This window comes from Dermacentor andersoni, chromosome 5 (assembly GCF_023375885.2).
Source record: "Dermacentor andersoni chromosome 5, qqDerAnde1_hic_scaffold, whole genome shotgun sequence".
In the NCBI taxonomy this organism is placed as follows: Eukaryota; Metazoa; Arthropoda; class Arachnida; order Ixodida; family Ixodidae; genus Dermacentor; species Dermacentor andersoni.
In genome coordinates this window covers 82698900-82719620 of record NC_092818.1, presented here as the reverse complement: position 1 = coordinate 82719620, position 20721 = coordinate 82698900, and the positions used below count along the sequence as shown (strand labels likewise).

The following is a 20721-nucleotide window of genomic DNA, read 5'->3' as shown; positions in this document are numbered from 1 at the left end:
TTCTTACTAGCCATTCTTTGACATGAAAGGCGAACTGTCTCGCACTACATGACAGCTTGAAAAACGGTTGGCATGTAGAGTGAACTAGTGCAGTTGATGCAGACAATTTGGCGGAGCGTTCGGCGCTGTTGAAAACTCCGTGCGCAAACGCCACTTTTAGAGTCAAGGATGGTGGTAGCACAGCATGTTTGTGTTGTGCAAATGCTGTAAATTTCGTTTTATATGTCCATGTTTTAATGGTCCATGCGCTACGCATAGTACGAGAATTTCTGATAATCGCTCTTCCCTCTCTGTTATAAAAGCTTTTCGTCAGCAGCGCTACTTTCGGAACAGACGCAGTAATCAAGGAATTACGTTGGCAATAAGTGCGACAACTCGTAAAAGCGTTCCGCAATGACCGGGCGACAATTGGTGATGTGCCTTACCACAACGGTAGCATTTTCTTTATCGTGATATACTAGACATTTTCGAGAATGTTATTTTTTCTGGGCTATGTATAATGTGCATGGATAGCCATACTGTGGACAACGCTTTTTAAAATCGGTGTACAACAGCAGACCAAAAATTAATAATGCATTAAAATGAGATTCTGTGAAACGTATAACAAACACGACTACAGCCGTCTGCCGTAGGATAGCCTTAAGAGGAAGCTTTAGCTCTGGGGCTCATATCTAAATACATGGGAAATGAGAAATCGTTTTTCGCGGCCACCAATGCACCAAGTTTGACGACTTTTGCGGCATTTAAAATGAAATGTTAAAGTCTAGTGACTGTTAGAAGGGGTATTTTTATTTTGGTGGTTGGTTTCTTCCTGAACATTGTCAAAAATCACACATTTTTTCAGAAAACAAAGCTATGAAGTTTACAACTTTGTAACTTAGAAACAAAAAGAAATGTCTCAATTTGGTCAATTCCATCCAATAGCACATCTAAAGCGGATATATTTTCTGTAGTTTACATAGTTCTCAAATGCATCCCTAATATGTGGGTAACACTTTTGCAAAACTTTCAAAAACGTTGTGACGAAATCATGCAAGAAATAAATTAATACATCAAATTCGTCAGCTTTCGATGTTCTGGTGGATCCAATTCACAGAAGGGTGATATCTGTTTTTGATGCAGAAGGACAAATGTGTAAACATCGGGCTTCCAGCTTTTTTGACACCCAATGACATAAAGGTCACCAGAATTTAACTTTTGTTCTGACAAATGCCGCTTATTTCATTAAAATAGGCCCGGGGATTATCTCAGAAAAGCATTTCTGCGTTTTGCATGTACTTGAATAGGCGGTGGCGGAGTTGGGGCCGAGCTAACGCTTCAGCTAGATCAGTCAGTGACAGTCATGCTGGAGTATAGGGAAATAAATGCAACGTAGACCGAACTCACGGGCGATCCGAAGCTGTGGCCAATCTCGTGCGCGAGTGTGAGTGCCCCTATGGGTAGCCCCACGTACTGCTTGTGGTTGATGAGCGTGGTGATGCCAGTGTTAAGGCTCAACTTGGCCTGCTTGTATTGGCCACTGCCGGGGTCCAGCTCCACGGAAGTCCGGAACCGCTCACAGATGCCGCCAGAGGCAACTGCGTGTGGCATCGATTTTGACCTGTTAATTATGACATATCCGCAATATTGCTCACGTAAAGTCCTTCAACGAACAACGAGCGGGATTGGCTCGTTAGTGGTCCTTTGCGGCGACCCGTATGTAAGTTCATCGACAGCCTGAAGCGATACTGGCACATGCAAGTCCGTCCACTTCGTACGAGCATCCGCAGGCAATGCGCATCGTCACAATGCGCGAACTATGTCTTGTTTTTAAACTAAACAGTAAGAATTGCTAGTAGTCTCGCGCGACTTGTTTGATTTCGCAATAATCTCGTCCTTCGTGTCCACATCGGCCATTAGCCAGCAAATATTGCGAACTGATATTAGCCATAACTGAATGACAATGAAACTATTGAAAAAATTAGCAGTAGCGGTCTGCGCAGCAGTAGAAAGCCGAAGCACCGACTCCTATGTGCCACTGTAATTGTATCATCACCTCAGCGCTTTGTTAAGCTACCTAAATGCTATAACAGCCTTGGGATGATATTAACAGCGGCTGTATGTCACTTCTAAACCCTGCTCCTTGAATATAGGACGCAGCAATAAATTGGAGTGGTGGTCCACTTTCATGCTGATTGTGTTGTTCTGACGCGCAAAACGGAAATTCGATTTAGGCGGAATAATCATTAAGTGGAGACAGCTTTCAGAAGCAGCGTTTCAACAGTCCTTATGTTTTAGCAAGAGTTTTGTTTTTTCCGCCCAAAACCACGAACAAGCGCCTGTCAGTCGCCTGCCGTCATCAGTGTCACCAAGGGCAGGAGGTGACCGCCCAGTGACGTATGACCGAACGAAACATTGTCGGACGCCGTTCCACCTTGTATTGGGGCTTATGCTGAAACTAATGCTCACTTTCGTCGCTGGCAATCCACGCAAGCCCCAGCGTGCCGTCCGCGAAGTCCCGGTAGTTGAGCCTGTACGAGAGGCAGTAGTCATCGTGTCGGGTCAGTGACGAAAGGTACAGCAGGTGCGGCGCGTCCAGGGACGTGCTGCACAGCGGGTCCTGCTTGGCCTTGTAGCCCACACAGTCGCCGGGCTCAGCAATCTGCGACTCGGAAAACAGCCCGTTGTGGCCCCTTGAAACCAATCCTCAAGCAGCGCTGGCTTATTTGAAGGCAGACTTAGACGGACGTCACTCGTGCCCCTGAAAAAGCTGCGTACCAGTTTACCGGCTTCTCTGCGAATGGCTCAGGAATCGTTACTATACAAAATAAATCCTTGAGACTTTTCTTTAGGCCTTGTTTCTGCGACATCAAACGCATATCCAGCGAAAAGTGATTCGTACATTATACTTCTAGAGTGCTAAATAATGCACCGATCTGCGGTTGTACTTTTAGAAATCTCAAAGATAAGATTAGCCATTCATTATCAGCCAAATTACGCAACGAGGCTTCATTGTTTATTCCGCACTGATCAGTAAAATGCAAAGCGTCACTGCATATTTCGTTCATCCGAATCTTCAGTTTAGAACACGCCACGATATGAAACCAGCCCCTTCTCTGCGGCAGCCTGTTCCTTTGATGGCGAAGTGCTTCCATATAAAATCGCTTTTTAAACTTCCTTTTAAACACTAACTGGGCAGGCTAAGAGACCTTGTGCTTCATGGAATGAAGCACACAAAGACGCGAAGTCATCGCAAATTTTAAGCGATAGCAAAGAAACGGTAGGCACAAAAGATTTTCACAGTTGTTATGGTGCAATCTCAGGTCACTATGAATTAGTCTTACTATGAATTTACAAGCTGGAAAAAATACGAAGTTGAAAGACGGGGTGGCAACGCGATCTCAGCATTACATCATCGGCTCTCCATGACGTACACTATGAATGTATTCATCCAGGGCTACTTAATGCTTTTCGCAAACGAGAATGACGCCTGGTTCTCAAGAAACTAAACAATCAACCTGATCGTTTTTGCGAACTGTAACGTCTTCAACGTCGCAACGTCGCACTGACGTCACAACGTCGCACTTCAACGTCGCACTGACGTCGCGAAGACGGCAATATGTGCGTGACTTGCAAATATTGGAAGTCCGGCTTTTATTACCATTGCCAATAAACGATATGTTCCCGCAAGACAAATTCAAGTGAAATTTGGAGGCTTACTGTATTGGTTAATAATTCTTTGAACAGGGCTTGTTAGTAAGCCACAGTTCAGTATACCGCGTTGGTTTCAGCACGAACAATAGCCATAATGTTAAAAAATACACTTTATGATTTTACGTGAAAAAAAAAAACTCGATCTGATTATGAGGCACGCCGTATAGTGGGGAGGGAGGGTTCCGGATAAATTTTCCCCACCCGTTATTATTTTCCCAAAGGTAAGTACACGAGTGTTTTTGCATTTATGCCCCATCGAAATGCTGTCACCGTGGCATTTTGCACCTGCCAGCTCCGAGCTAAGCAAAACAACGCTGTAGCATCTAAGCCATTAAGGCGTTTCAGCCTAAGCTGTTCGTTCATGTCCTTCCTATAGTGTTAACTTTTAAGTGCAAACCAGCGTAGCAAACTTAGCGAAACTCTACCACCCAAAACAGATTTAATGTTCATATGGACTGTCATTTGAATTCATTATTTCATTTCAATGTATATTTCATTTGAATTCATTTCAATATATACTGGAAATAGCTGCACCGACGACGGCCTCTAAAGACTAGTCGAAGTATGTACCGCAAGTCTGAGCGGCTGGCGCTGACTGGCTCATGCGAAATCAGCAATGAAAGTTACACCGTGATTTAGATATTACAGCCAATTAGGTACGCGGAGTCGCTTCTTTCATGTTCTCTACATCGGAGTGGTACAATTCTTATTAGATTATATAGAAAAAGTGTTTATGCCTTTTTTTTCAGGGTCGTTAGGATACTATGCCTGTGCAGAGAATTCGAAGAGAATAACTGTGCTGCTAACACCTTACGCCTTCTCGCTGCTGGAAGGCGTCTGTGATTAGCTACAAGCGAAATTGGCGAGAACATAAATACACGGAATGAGCCTGTCATCAATAAATAAGTAAATAAATAAATAAATAAATAAATAAATAAATAAATAAATAAATAAATAAGAGCTACCAGGAACAATGGTTTGCAGAGCGTAGTTGTCTGGATACACAGTTAAATTATTGCTGCTGCTTGCCAGGAAATTCGTCGTGCGCTGGTCTTTTGTTCCTCATGTCGAGTGCGTTCGAGATATTGAGCCTGTCGAGCTCTCACCATGATGTGTTGCACGACGAAGTTGATGTCTTCGATGCCGCCAAAGTTTGTGTCGCCGTAGATGGCGTTCACCTTGTCCACGATGTGGGCGATGATGGACGCGATGATCTCCCGCGCCGGTGCCAGCGTTGAGGTCTCCTCCAAGACGCTCTCGGCGAGCGTGTTGTCGACGATGATTTCCAAGTTGCATACGCGACGCGACCGTGAGTCTGCCCGCCGTCGGCTGGGTCTCCTCCCCTTGGGTCTCGGAGCCTTCAGCGTGTCTACCTCGTCTTCGGAATCGTCCAGGTTTTCCCGCTCCGTCTTATCGGTGGCGTCGCGTCGTTCTCCGACGACTCGCTCGCCGTCTTTCGCAGTGGTGTTTTCTCGCCTTTCGTCGTCGCCGTCATCAGCCTGACTTATTCCAATTTTGTCAGCGTCGTTTGTGTCACTTTCGTCGTTGTAACTTGCTTTGGTAACGGCGTGCAATTTTCGGCCCACGCGACCATGAGCGAGGTGAGGCTGCAAAGAATACATGCACGCGCGCGTCAAGTTGCGCAAGGCCTTGCTGTCGGAGTCCAGGTGTATTGCGCACTTTTGGTCAACACAAGAAAATCAAGAGGCTATTTCATGTTTAACCCGCACTACCTACAGTGCATAGCAGGCCCGTGTGTCAATGGCGGGCCTTAACAGGGAACGCACTCCTACGTACGTACTACATCTGCGCGCCAGCTTCTAAATCAGTGCCACTTATCAAGACCCAGCTGCCAGGAAGGCAGGGTATGCCGATAAAGGAAAGGTCACCGCGCTATTTTATCCCAAAGGGACCATTTAACCACATCGTTTTCCTATCGAAAACCTATAGCTAACGCCAGGATGTGCCCAGCAGTGAGACATCTAAGTCGCCTTCTCATGTGGAGTCGTGGAGTGTGGAGAATGAGGGTAACCATTTTCAGTCAACAATGGACTCGCTTTCGAGAGAGATGTACAACAATCAATCAGATCCACCTCATCACACAGGTGACTGAGAAGCCTGTAGGATATAAACTACCTCTTTATGTAACTTATAGATCACGTAAAGGCGTTTTAATCAAGAGCGATGCCAGAAGTGATGCGAACACTGCGCAACCAAATAGTGAAGAAAGAATAGGCCAATATTTTAGAAAATATACACATGTATTTAAAAGAAAAGGAAGTTATTCAGAAGAAAAGCAAAAGAATACCAACTTGAGGACGGTTAGTCGAGGCGGTGCATCCTCTCTAAGGCTACTTACTGCTATGTGCCCATGCCTTTTTAAAATATGTCAATCAAATCAAATCAAACAAAACGCTATTCTTTCCACAAGTCTGTTCTTTCAGAGAAGACGAGGGCTCGAGAAACAGTCGTTCTATCCACTTCAGGACGTTCCAGCCACCGTTTACATGGCATGGCATACAGCAAGAACGGAGAAATAATTAAGTTAGTTATGGGGTTTTACGTGCCAAAACCACTTTCTGATTATGAGGCACGCCGTTGTGGAGGACTCCGGAAATTTCGACCACCTGGGGTTCTTTAACGTGCACCTAAATCTAAGTATACGGGTGTTTTCGCATTTCGCCTCCATCGAAATGCGGCCGCCCTGGCCAGGATTCGATCCCGCGACCTCGTGCTCAACAGCCCAACACCATAACCACTGAGCACCCACGGCTGGTAAGAACGGGGAAATACAAAAATATTTATGTGCATCGTATAATTATAAAACCCTCACGTATTCACGACATTAAATTCATCATTCCTTTATACAACTTTAACAATGCAAAAAAATTCAAGAATCTGCAATAGAATTTTACATAATGTGCAGTTAATCACATGAAAAAAGTTGATCAATGCCTCACGAAAAAAAAGTCTTAATTCCACAGTCCCCAGCTGTTCTAAGTTGATTTCGTATTGATAAAGTTCGTTTAACAGCTTTAGAAGCGTGTGACGAAGTATTTCTTTTGTTAACAGAAGGCGTGTAAAAGGTATTTTCTAGATGTCATTACTGTCTGAATTATAAGATCTTGTGAGTGGTGTCAGCTCTGAAAGCGCACGTAGAAGTACGTCAACTACTATTGTGCTGTTAAGCATGAAAAGTACAAGAAAGTACGTAACAAGCACACCATAAAATTATGTTTGAGGATCACTATGCCAGGGTATATGGTTTTAATAACCTGACAACCGAACAACCGTTTGTCATGGGTAGACAACCTCTCGAACTACATTTGTACAGGTGGCCGAATAGTTGAAGGGGAGCCCAATGACGAGAAGTAATTTCGCCACGTTACCTTTACCGCAACATAGACGTTTACAAAGGCGACAACAACGCAATGGACGCTATGTTGTCGTAGTCTTTGTATTCATTTACGTTGATCTGAAGCTAGCACGTACGACTCGCGTCAAGTCACCCGTGTACGTGGGCTAATTTCCACACAAATAAAACATTGGAGCCCCTATGGCTGGAACTCTACAATCATTACTGACGGCTTACAGACATCATTTGTAAAAGCGGGCATATATTCAATGCGTTATTTCTATGCAGCTAAAATTACGTGGATAGCGGCAAAGTTTCATAAGAAGCCAAGGACCGTAGAGCGACCGATTCACCAGGAATGGTAGCGGCATGGTAGCAGGAATGGTAGCAGGAATGGTAGACAGGAAGACAATAGTATGGATTAGAAACCAAAGTGTGCAACTTATATTCTAGAAAATAAGGTGCAGTTACACAGCTCATGTTATCAGTACAGAGCCAGCAAGATCGAGTGCGTGTTAAAGGAACGGACATGTACTCCAATACTGCAGATGATAAAGTAGTGTAACAGGAGCTACATTTGGGGGAAATTTACGGAGTCGGATGAAGCAAGACAGTCGTAACCGGATATTTTTGGGAGATGATGGTTTCATCTGCCATTGGACATAAAATTGTCTCGTGATAACGATGCTTAGAGAACATGGGGGCCTCAACCGCAAATGTAACGACGTGACAGAATTACATAAACAAACGTAAGAAAAGGAGCCAGCGTTCCCAGTCAGACTGAATATTGAGCGAGCCCTTGTTACCAATACCAGAGAAGGGTAGTAAATAAATCACGCGAGCTTCAACAAAGCGTCTGCACAAAATGACAGTTATCGAACGTATTATTTACGCTATACAATGACAAGGTTACGTATAAATAGAACCCAAGGTAATGGATAGCTCCTGCGAGAAGATACCTTGTGCAAAAGTTGGGAGCTGTGCTGAGGTCTCACCTCAGGAGGCGAAGCGCGACGGTATCTGCGTAGCATATCCTTCATCCAGTGCTCGGTGCTGCCGTGCAACCCGCACCAGCGGCCGCTGCCTCCTTCAGCCACCGTGGGGATCTCGACGTCAGCGCTCGAGTAGAGCACCGAGTGGTAAGGGCGGGTGTCGTTGAAAAACTTCCTGGCCCGCTCCACGTAAAGGCTGTCGCCCGAGCCGGTGTCGATGCTGCCTTCGAACACACCACGGTGCAGAGAGCCGAAAACCCGGCTGCGTGGTTGGCCTGCGAATCGCACGCATATTTTAATGCCGAGCCACATCTCGTGAACAGAACTGGTTATTCACTCTAGCATGCAGCCTAACTTTGTAAGGACGAAGAGGCAATACCGTGCCCTGGCTGTCCTGTCTTCTTGACCCTGTCTGTAAATTTAGGCGCTACAGCTATCGCCAATCTACTGGCTCAAGCGAAACCGCCGTTAACGGTATTTAGGTCCAACACGTTGCAAAGTGCCGACTCTTAAGAAAGTAAAATATTAAAGGGGTTTCTTTTTCTCTTCCCTGCTAGTTTCCCGGTAGCGAACTCTGCGAGTCCTGTTACGACTAGCTTTAGGAGGACCCAATATGGTAAATATTGTTCAAGCTAGGTTGGTCTTCGAATACCAAAAAGGTGAGTCTCGTTGTAAGTGGATGCTAAGCATCCGGACACGGCAAAGAAAGACACGGGTGGGACACGGGACACGGGACACGGGACACGGGACACATAAAGACACGGGATTGGCTGGCGACGTCACTTTGCAGTTCTTGCAACAGGTCCATTGACGTCATGTTTTCTGACAGTGTCTGTTCGTGACTAGCTATTTTCTTATCACAATTTGGGATGAGATTTCCCTCTAAAGGCGCCATAGATTTACTACAATTTCTTTAGGTTCTAAGATAAGACACTTAGGTTCTAAGTGTCTAAAATACAGTTAACTAATATAATGAAATACTAACATGTAATTTGAAGTCCCGGAAGTCAGATATTGCAGGGCCGGTGCGGCCCTGCAATAGTGGTGCGAAATTTTCGGAAACGGAATGACAATTTTTAGCATTTCCCTTATAGTTCAGTGCGTTCTTGCCAAGTAAACGCGATGCGACTTGTGAAGCGAAGACTTAGTGTACTCAAATTAGCGCAACTTTTTTTATAGTGCCTCCTTAAGGCTTATCTCACGCAGTGTCATAAAAGTGGGTTCTTTACCCACCTCGCGAGTGGTTAAGGTAAAGCAACGTCGTTTTAAGGTGCTAGCCATGCCGGCGTGATATTCGCACACCAGTTCCCTGTGAAGCGAGAGAAGTTGGCAGCCTCTACCGTAATTGGGGTTAGGTAAATGTTAATAATTAACTTGGACGAAACGGCTACGAAAAACGCCGTGAGCTTAGTAACGTCAATACCACCGAAATGCAACGTTTCTTTTCTCCTGCATGTGGCCTATCATTCACCGCTGAAAGACTTGCGACTTAATGTTAGTGCCACTTTATTTGGGTACCAGCGTCGGCGTCTCACTTTCGCTCACGAATGAACGAATCAAGTCCAGCCCGATACGTCCTGCTGCCATTCCGACAAACCTGAACGCAGCGCTTAACACGTTCTCCATGTGATATTTAACTTATTTCCCCATTGTGTTCTGTACTCCAGCGTTAAGATCTGATGTTTTTCTCCGATTCGCAGCGGCTTTTCTTAAGCCTATTAATTCATGTATGCATCAATGGGCGAATTGTAAAGATATTGCTGCGAAAGAAGACGTGCAAATATTGCACATTTCGCGGGCAGATTTGCTCACGAAGTACCCACACCACAAGTCACCGTCTTCGTGTTCAAAGGTTAGTCCATATTGTCGCCTGTGCACAAGCGGTGGCTTATAAACTATCGCCGTCACGTGGAAGCTGCCAATATATCGTGACGGTCTTTGTCACCATATTCACAGGAGCGTAGCTGAACATATTTGCTGAAAGAATGCGAGATTTTGGCTTAACGCAAAGAAACAACGGAAGAAAAATAATAGCCAGAAAGCATCCCTCTCTCTCTCGACAAGTACACGGCCTTTCTTCAAAATATAATGCAAAATTTTGAGCGGGATAACCGGTAATATGAATGGCGTGCATACAAGTTTCGAACAATAAACTGTGGAAGTTAGTGCATCGTGGTGTCGTCGCCTAGCGCTTGTTGGCGGGCTCTGAAGCTCTTCTCTCTATAGTGACAAAACTCCCAACACATACTGCCATGGGATCGTTTTACTAAGAGTAATCGCTGTGCTTCAGAACGCAGTTTTCAGTAGTACATTTCTCTTCGAGTGCCCCAGCTTGTTTGACTGCAATTTTTACCCTCTTGTAGCCTGAATTGCATTGCCCAAAAACAGTACACTCGAATTGCAGTTAGAAATACCCGTATGCGAGGTAATAACATCCACAATTACTCACGCCGTTCGCTACCTCAGGTGACATTTGTAAACACGTTTAAAGAAAACTTAAACGGTTATCTAACACGCACGCACGCACGCACGCACGCACACACACACGCACACGCACACACACACGCACGCACGCACACACACACACACACACAAAAATTCGTTAATACTCGGATGTTTTCACACTGAACAAACTCAGACTTTGCAGGCACCTGTCTGAACCTTATTACAGTCTACAAAATATTGTTATTGCAGATGGAGACTTCGATTTATGTACCTGAATGGATGCAGCTGAACGAGTCCTCACCCGCATTGGAAACAACACGTCTTCTTTTATTTTTCTTCTTCTGGTTAACCATACATGACGTTACAATCAGGATTTATTTCACTTAGGCGTTCCGTTTGAATTTATTATGTCATATTTGGCAAGATTCGCAAAATCGCGACAACTCGCAAGGAGAGGTTACACAAATCTTGTACACACAAATTAGCACAATGTATATAGAGGTGAGAGAAATTTGTGTGTGCGGCTTCCCCCCGCACATCTGCCCACTACATCCACTTATAGACACATTCTTCATAGCGGCAATCGAAATAAATACTTTTTTAAAATAGTTTGATAATGCTTTCTTTTTAAAGAAATAGTCGCTGTCCAAAATCACCAACGCTGCAAGTGATAACACTGTACCATTTCACTGCTAAAGGAAAGAATTAACGCGTCACAGAGCAACCTGTGCCAGTACAGTGCAGTACACTGCTGTGTAGAGAGCGACCGTTGTGCAGCAGGCTATGCAACGTCTGCCCACGAATGCTGGGTCTAAGATTGTGCGCCCAGGAGCGAATGGGGAAGCTGATAAGCGTATTAATTTACCCAAATACGCACTCTACTTGAAAGCACTCGCGACGCCATTCAATTACAGGCATTGGCTGGCGCCCGATCCTTTCGCAGTAAATGTGCACACTCACTGCTTGTTCCTGATACTCGCTTTTCTAAATAGCGAAGAACGTAAAGAGCTGCGTAAAAAAACCCTGGGCGCTTAATATTGATACCCTGGTTTTACTAATGCGTCTTTCACCTATTAATGGGCCGGGATGCCCCTGTTCACTGTGAGCATAGACATAGAACGCCTTGTAGCTGCACATATCGCTATCTGCGAGATCGTGCGTTTCGTAATAGTCATTGCGCGTCGCTCTTCCGCTGTCAGTCTATGAGCCACGCCGAAACAGAGAATTCGGCAAAGGTGCGTGGTGTCTACACATTTACTCTATCTATTACACACGTGGTGAAGTCCCTTTATTGACCGATGATAATACGTGATATTGAAGAAGACAGACGCTTTTATATTTTATGCCAAATGACATAATGAATCGGACGTGTTATCAGCCAACGTGCGTGACTCCATTGCCCACGGTGCAGTGAAACAAAGACCAAGATAAATATACCTGATAGCGAAGCTCCCATAGGAACCCACACGTTCAAAACATGGCGGTTCATCGGTGGCTAACGGGGCTTAGCGTCATCTGTATGTGGAGGGAACACTTCCGGTGGACGAAAAAATAATGTGACGCCATATCCGTTAAAAACAGAAGTGACGTTATCTTGTTTTCAAAGGTGCGAAATTTGTTTTGTTGGCATGCCTTTGGAGCTACATATTCAAATGCCCCGCCATTCGACTTGATGGAAGTTTCGAGCTTTCAGCGCGGAAAGCGATGCAGGAAAAGGCCAGCCGCACGGTTGTCGAAATCGCACCCCTGCAAAACATGTTTTCTTTGGAGGCCGACGAAAGCTATAGTTGTAGAGTGCTGATCCTGTCGTCGGATGCCAAGTCCGTCGGCCATTGCAGTCGCACGAAAACAACTACACAATTATCTGGCGGTGGTAACTCACTAGCTTTCACTGAACAAGTTAACAAGCGATGAAGCTACCCGCGTCACCAAATGCAGACAAAATACGACAAGCAAGAAAGCACAACATGTGACGGGAGCGTATTTCAACAGGTGAACTTTACGAGCGCGCCCTTCTGCACATTTCAAGAGGTGCATTTCATTGCGAGTGATAGCGGCGTAATAGCCCCTTGTAACGATGGGCGCTGAAAAAAATATATTTAAAAATAATAATAAAAAAATAAACTTGTATTTGCTCAACTCGTCACGAATATATAAAATTAATGAGGGATTTTATTTTCGTGGAATGAATCTAACTGTGTCTCGCTTGAATTCAAAAACGCGTTTTTTTTTTTTTTCCCAATGTTCGTTCCCTCCAAACATAGTCGCGCTTCAATCGCTGCTCCCATAACCAACCTTGGTGATGTCGGTGGCAATTTGTACTGAACCGCTTTTCGCCCGAAGCTTCCCGACCTATTTGGATCGACCTTGCAAAGACCTCAGACCATGCGCAGACCCTGCGAGATAAAGGTGCACACTAACATGACCACTGTTTTAAAGGAACACGAGGAGGCCTGCATGTCTATGAGGCCGCGCATGCTCCTGACTTCTCTTTCGGACCCAACAGCCAGCTCCTAGGCATTGCCCAGTGTAGCGAGGCTGTAAAGGGTACCCGGATGCGCGCTCTCCGCTAGCGAAGCGGTCCGTTCGCGCGCTCTACAGAGAACTGTACCACCCTGTTTATAAGCGAAAACGAAAGTGAACCTACCGATAATGTGTCCCTTGTAGATATGGCTGGTATCGACGGTGACAATTCCTTCCGTAGACGATTCGACAATGAGATCCTCGTGGAACACGGACGCGTCGGCAGAAAGATGCAAGTTGAGCAACCTGTAAAAAAAAAAAAAAGAATAGAATGGTCACTGCGAATTTTAAGGATCCTGACACTAACTACATTAATCAAAAATTTCTTTTGTGACAGCCGCGGTCCGACATTCAGGCTCTTGTCTTAATCCTCTCCCCCCCCCCTCCCTCCACTTCTCTGTCCTTTGTATCGTTTCACACTATTTAAAGAGATGTAAAACCCACTAGCTTGATCTCATACACTACTCGAAGCAAGCAAGCTTGATTTATTTGATTGCTTGAATCTTTATTACTTGAAATCACATTTTATTCCAATGAGAAACACGCGCCTTTAATTTGGGTCACCGATGCGTCCCCAATTTCCGTCCACCCGTATCCCTTGCTAGTTTCTACATCGCCAGTCAATGACACCGGTCATTCGCAAAATTTCCGTAGAAGCTTTATTTTATTTATCTTATGAAGTTACTTCACATGTTTCTCACTGAGTAGCAGCTTAGCACCCAGTTACAGGTAAGAATGTTCAAATAAATGCATTTTTGGCGTTAACTACACCTCAATTCCCCCCCCCCCCCCACTTTTGATCAATAGTTTTTTGCACACTGGTAGTCGCACTAATTAGTCGCAGAACGTTAGAACTATGGTGGTTATCTCGTGAAGCTTAAACACTGTGGCGGCCAGCTTCCCGCGAAGCGTGCCTGTGTAGCGCCGTCATGGAGCAAGCAGCTGGCCTCACCGATCTTGATTTTGCCAGTGCGGGATTCATGCGATGGGAGTTGAGATCTCGAAACCGTTCGCACACGTGAAAGGCAGCTTTTGTTGTTCGCGCGCTGTTGTCCATATCGGCTCACTACAGGTTGCTTCGATGTCGGCGGTGCAGCGGGCGAGGGGGACATCGCACTCCGACTCTCGGTCCATGCGTTGCTCTGCTGAGGCCGGCGCAAAGCGCTGATTGGTGCTTTGCTCGCGAAGCAGCGGCAAAAACAGCGCCCGGACATATTCGCTCGGCTGAACAGAAACCTTGACGCGATGCGCGAAAACTGCCTCCAGCATGTTCTGTCATTATGATGCTCCCTGCCGTCGTAGCATGCTATGGCTGTTAGGCCTCGCAAACACTGGAAGGTGCTGGATAACACCCACGCGCGCGCATATCCACGTGCGAGAGCTTTTGTAGACCAGCTTCCAGTGGTGCCGCTGCAGCGGTTCCTCACCGTTTAGTGCTGCGTATCTGCACGTGCACGTGGCCACTCCCGCCGTCTTCGATGGAACGTTTTGCCCGCACGTGGTTGCGGTGCACCAGCTCTGGGTCGTAGTACACGGGCTCGAAGCGGCGCACGAACATGTTCAGCCGCTCATCTGTGAACGGAAGAGGGCGAGAAATTGGCTGCGCCTAGATGCACTCTGTACCTAAGGCGTGTTCACATTGGGAACACCAGTGATCATTATGGTGAGAGTTGCGTTCACAGCGACCCGCCACCTCGCTCGCGATGCGCTGTGCACGCCCTGAAGGCCGTCATGCCACTTCTCGCAGGTTTGTTCTGAATTCATGATTTGTGCAAGAATATTTGGTATTTTGGGTATTCAAAAATATGTGTAAATACACAGCACATACATCAAACGCAGACAGCACATTACGTGGGGAAATACAGTGACGGGCTTCAGCAAAAATCCCGTATCAAACGCGGGTCTCGCTTCCCACCGTGCAAAATTAGCATTGCCAAAACTCGCCCTTTAGCTACAATGAAAATATGCTAGCCAACTACACCGCGTCGATCGCGCTCATAGCTACAGCGCGTGCAAGGCCGTATCGCCGGTGGCGGTCATACGCGATGTGGTGCATGACGTCGGTTGTGAGATGATGTGACCTTTGCTTATGCACGTTGTATACCTAGAATTACCGTGGCACTTACCGCCGGTAACTGTAATAGCCACCCTAATAGTTATCGTCTGAGATTAAAGAATTAACTATGTTTTGTCGTAATTAGTGAGAACGGCTGTTTGTTTTCACAGTGCTATCACTACGGACACGGCGCAAAGCAGTAATATTGGTTCGAGTTATAGCTAGCAGATGGCGCCACACCTTTATCACTGGTGATGCGTTGTCAAGGCGGAATGCTATCAAGGCCCAATTGTTCACTGCGTCAATAATTTACTACCAAGCTCTATCATGGTACGTGATGACGCTGAGCAGATTCAATGCTGCAGGGGAACATTTATCAAGGCGTTCGCCCTTTGTACTTGCTATCGATGCTGCAAGGTAACTGCAGGGAAAGCGTAAAGGTGAAGCGAAGCGCCGCTGTCGCATGCATGCAAACAAACCTTACGGTTACAATCCACCAGCCATGGGGCATGCACCGACATGGTGGCAAGCAGACGCTGAGGAGACGACGCGGCGCGGATGAGCACATCTCCAGGGGCATTCGGCCTTACTCCTAGTTAAAAATTCATGTAGCTTCCACAGTGCAGCAAGGTACTGTCGAGCTAGTGTTATGCAAACCGCAGGATAAATAGCGTTCGTGTTCGCTGGCCAATGAACGTTGGAAAGAACTGGCATGATCGCGTAATTCTCTCAACGCAACATTGTAGAGAGAAGAAAGAAAAATATTACGTACTCACGGTGAAAGCCCGAATTGCCTCGTACGAATACTGCAGACACACACGCACGCTTGATTCACAGAAAATCAGTCTGTAACCGATCCGTGCGTCGAGTTTTTTTCTAGACAGTTTTGAAATAGCGTTTGCAACCAAACGTTAACGCATTACGTACGTAAAGGAATAGCGTCGTCTTTACTGCGCATGCTCCGAACGTTATTAGGTTTATGTGGTTTACGTGCGATACGATAACGTACGTTATTTGGCGAGTTTAGCGTTCCTAATGTTTACGGACGCTAAGAAATAGCGTTGTCGAACATGACGGCACCGAGGGCTCCTGCTTAAGTTAAGTTATTGGGTTTAACGTGCCAAAACCACTTTCTGATTATGAGGCACGCCGTAGTGGAGGACTCCGGAAATTTCGACCACCTGGGGATCTTTAACGTGCACCTAAATCTAAGTACACGGGTGTTTTCGCATTTCACCCCCATCGAAATGCGGCCGCCGTGGCCGGGATTCGATCCCGCGACCTCGTGCTCAGCAGCCCAACACCATAGCCACTGAGCAACCACGGCGGGTCGGGCTCCTGCTTGAGCTAGCTTTAATTCGCATGATGGCTAAGGTCTCACTCGCGTTGATCGCCAGTAACTATTGAAACGAGCTTTTGCTTTGTGTAAACTCGCTTGAAAAGTTAGTTATGAGCGCATAGTGCATCCAATTCCACAGATAATTCGGCTATTCCGGCGTCCGGAAGCCTAAAGATACGCGCTCACATAGCAACAGCAGGATGGTTCTAATGAATTGTCCCTGCTTGGATGCATTTGGCCCGAGGCACCTGATAGCACCCTATTTGAAGATGTGTTCCTTACGTGTGCGTTCCGTAACGTCCCGCAAAGGCGCCTACATTTGACGTACGTAAGGCGACAAACCTTATTCTAAAACTGTCTTCTGTCGCACGACGTAGATTTTTCGTTCACCGATCTTGTCACCGCGGAAATGGCGCTTTAGTGTTCTACACAGCATAAAAGAGTTTGAACAAAATGTTGATTGATCATCGTTCCCAAAAAGAAGCCACCGACGTGGCTCTGAGGCCGAGGTCTATGCTGATTAAGTCTGATATCACGCGTTTACTTCGCTTACGCCAGATCTCGAGCTACGCCACGATTGGCACGATGTGCCAGGCTGCCACATCCCAGATAGTTGTTTCGCGATAAAGACCACAGTGTTGCACAATTAATTCTTAGCCTGACCTATACGGACTCTCAAAACCGCGGGATGTCACGTAAGGAGGGAATATTCAGGAGTCTTCATGGGCCACGCGGCCGCAGTAACGCTTGTGCTAACTTCGTCATTACGCTGTGAATGTGCCAACACAAAAAATTAGTCAAAATCGGAATACAAACATAAAATCAGGACTTGTTACCCGTAGCCTGAGTGGTGAAATCGCAACACCGATAGCCGTAATTTACACGCCGGGAGCAGAAATTAACACACCGATAGCTGGAAAAACAGCTTGTACCCATCGTGTATGGCTGTGGGCATGTTATTGCCTGCGAAGCAAATACTATTATTTTTGCCCCTTTCTTTAAAAATATAACCGTACAGTGAACTACCCCAAGTCCATATATGGAAATGGCCCGAACATTTTTTGCTGCTTGCATTTTCTTTTTGCCAAATACTGTGCCACTTTACGACATCCCAGTAGTTGCCTACTATGGGAAATACTTCCTATGACTAAGCTCGGGAACATTATATGCAAAAGTGTTCCACAGCAGGCATGTATATCAAGTTCATGACCTATGGTGCCGATGTCGATAGAGAACAAAGTTCACAACTTACGGAACTTACAAAAGCCAGCTGCTCTGAGTAGAAGATAGAGATGAAGAAGAGAAACGTTACCTAAATTCCTTACTTTATCCCTCATCGCGCCAATCAATACAGTATTGTAAAAAATAATGTGTGCAGCTTGCACTACTTGTGCAAGGCTGCAGTCAAAAGCGGTGCTTGTGATCCCCTAGCTTTTACGTGGCTTGTCTAAGTTGTTTGTAGGCTTTGCGAGGTTATGCTAGGTTTAGCTAAGTTTTTAGTAGGCTTAACTAAGTCGTTTCAAGGTTTTGGGAGGCTATGGTAGCCTTAGCTATGTAGTTGCTAGTTTTGCGAGGTTCTACTAGGTTTTGATAAGTTGTTGGTAGGCTTGCGCGACAGCTGTTCCCAAACTTCATGCTCAGAAATTCGCGCTTGAATCGGCCGTTCGCACACTACATGTCTCGGCGGGCTTGACGCTGGAAGTTTTCGAGCAGTCGCAGGCCAGGATCGCTTTCTTGGCGACGTCGAGCGTTCAAGCGTCGACTGTCATTCCCTCGACTCAAACTCGGGATCCTGGACTCAGCGTCGCCTCTTCTGAGCCGCAGCATCGGTGCGGTGTTCCGCGTCAGCTCGGTGGCGACGCGTCACTTCTCGCTTGGCAGTACGGCGCTCTTCCTGGTAAGTCGCTTCTTATTCGGGCGTCCCGGCTTTGTTCGGTCTTCCCATGGCAGCAGCGCGTATGCACGGTGTAGAGAAGGCGAGAAGTGTGTCGCCGCGCGGGCTGTTCCGAGCTTTTACTCGCCTGTGACGTCACGACTCCACCCTACGAACGTGGCGTGCGAGGAGATTACGTGGCTCGGTGCTCCCGCAGGTATTTGCTAGGCAACGCGAGGCGGCACACAGCTGGGCTGAGTTTTCTGGTAACGCTCCACGGCGGAAGTAAAAGCTTAAACAGCGCCGCTGTTAAAAAAGATTTCCATGCTTTGGGACTTATATTGTCCTTGCACAATAATAGTATTCCATTTTTCATGCCTTCGCTTCTTGAACGCTGCGTACCTGGTACTTAGAGACCGCGAACGGCATGTACGTTATCAGTGTGCCAAAGCATTCTTGACGGGAAAGCAGAGAGCTCAGATTTAAAAAGTGCAACGCAAGCCGGATTGATGACGATTGTCGTTTGAAGACAAGACACGCCCCGCTATTTCTGTAGTGAACGTTATCTTTTTGCTTGCGTCTTTCGCGCTAAGCCCTGTGCCTTCAGCTTGCATGTTGTACAGTGATCAGCGATAAAAGATTCATTCACAGTAATATTAGAATTTTCACTGCTGCTGTATCACGGAACTTGATAAATAATTCAGTCAGAGACGCCGTAATATGTCGATTTGGTTGTTTTCTTTCTGCATAACGGTATTCTGAGCCCCGTGCCTAAGCTCCGGAGCACCTTGCTCTAACATAGGACCTCGCCGGTAGACTATCTTCAATCCCCCCGCTACATCCTTTTTAGAAAGCGATGGTTAAAAAAAGCTCTAATTACTTCATCGCGGCAGTTATGCAACGAACAATAAAGGCTTAAACAAGCGTATCGCTGTATGATCCGAACAAATATAGTTTCCATGTCAGGGATGCAACGGATTTGATTCCAACGGTGGCGTGAACGAAATTGTGAACAGCTTACCATCATTGCTGGCCGTAGCTGAAGCCAAGAGGACCATGACTCCTAGGAAAAGCATGTTATATGATGGCCGAGGGCAGTACTAATCGGTATTCTCAACGTCTCGTGAGGCTTGCACGCAAAATAGCACGTGACGGCGCTTTCTTCAATTTCTTCTTCTTTCGTGATCTTTCTAAACCAGCCGATTCTTTGCCATACCCATAGTGGGTATGAGCTATTCAATAAAGCTAGCCAACCTGCCAATTCTCCGTGCTTAAAATGATCCCCCTATTCCCCCTTCTTTTCATCCAACTCTTTTCTTCAGCTAACATTACTGCAATTAATAACTTCGTTACCGCTTCCACAGCTATTGCTTACGTTAATTAAATTGCTGGAATGCCACCACCCACCTTAACAAAGTTGCCTTCTTCCTGAAGGGAGCGGCGTCTGTATCGCTTGAAAACTACGAACAAAGCTAGACAACGTGGCAAAAATCCTACATCAATGAAGAAGTGCTTCGGAGATCCGGCACCTATAAAGAAGCATACATAGCATAGCTTAATGCAGCGAGCTCAAGGTGTCGGGGAAACTTCCACAAGGTCCATCAAGGAAGTGCTAAAGTTGTGTAAGGTCCTGAATCCTCAAGTGTCACAAGAGGGCAAAGTTGGACATCTTCTTAAAGGGATCGCTGAAGACATGTGCGAGTTACTCATCGGAAACGACAGTCAGGATTGCGTAAATGACATCGTCCTGTACTGTCGCATATTTCAGGCCCCGAAAGGTCGGCGTATCACACCGAAGTTCGACCGCCTGGCCAACGTAACTACTGTAACCAGTGTTGACGTGGTACCAGCTCCACACGATCTCGAGTCAGTGGTTCGACAAGTGCTGCACGAAGAGCTTGACCAACGTGATGCGGTTTCAGTCTCGACCCCTCCGGTTCGAGGGCCTTTTTATTCTTGTGACTTCGCTGAGACATCTATCGCCACCGCATGCGTAGATGCCTACAGCTACAACCAAGAGTGCCAAAACCTACTATGAACGCGCTTCCCAGTTACCAGTTCCACGGCAGCTGCTCACGCAGACAACCTGCAGTTCCTCAAGCGAGAGCCGGCCGGGCCAGTTATCCTTCTTCTGACGATTTCAGTGCGTGCCGTGAGCGCCCCATCCCCATCTGCTCCCAATGCTGGATTCGCGGCCATGTCGTCCAATGGTGTCCTGATTGCCGTCGCAGGACATCACCATTCTATGAGCGACCGCCTACCTTTTATTGGCCTAACAACCAGCACGTTGACGAGACACAGCGGCTCTCTTACTCTGATAGTAGGATGAACCACCAGGCGAATTACCCTAGCGAGTCACCAGCTTCTGTGCGGAGCTCTGCGCCGCCGCCTTCACGCCAGCGCAGGTCCCCATCTCCGCGACGACGTCTCACGTCATTGCGCCGG

At 46.5% G+C, this 20721-nt stretch overlaps 1 protein-coding gene across 1 annotated transcript in view; it reads right to left on the bottom strand.

The window, feature by feature from the left end:
- Positions 1-19334, bottom strand: part of LOC126531989 (disintegrin and metalloproteinase domain-containing protein 10-like) — a 29470-nt gene extending 10136 nt beyond the window's left edge. Inside the window, exons 1-7 of the mRNA XM_050179696.2 lie at positions 19298-19334; positions 14436-14580; positions 13133-13254; positions 8044-8315; positions 4800-5300; positions 2449-2641; positions 1387-1577 (exon numbers count right to left, since the gene is read on the bottom strand). Of these exons, the coding sequence (XP_050035653.2) occupies positions 1387-1577; positions 2449-2641; positions 4800-5300; positions 8044-8315; positions 13133-13254; positions 14436-14580; positions 19298-19334 (1461 nt within the window). The remainder of the gene's footprint in view (positions 1-1386; positions 1578-2448; positions 2642-4799; positions 5301-8043; positions 8316-13132; positions 13255-14435; positions 14581-19297) is intronic.
- Between the last annotated feature and the right edge of the window lie 1387 nt (positions 19335-20721).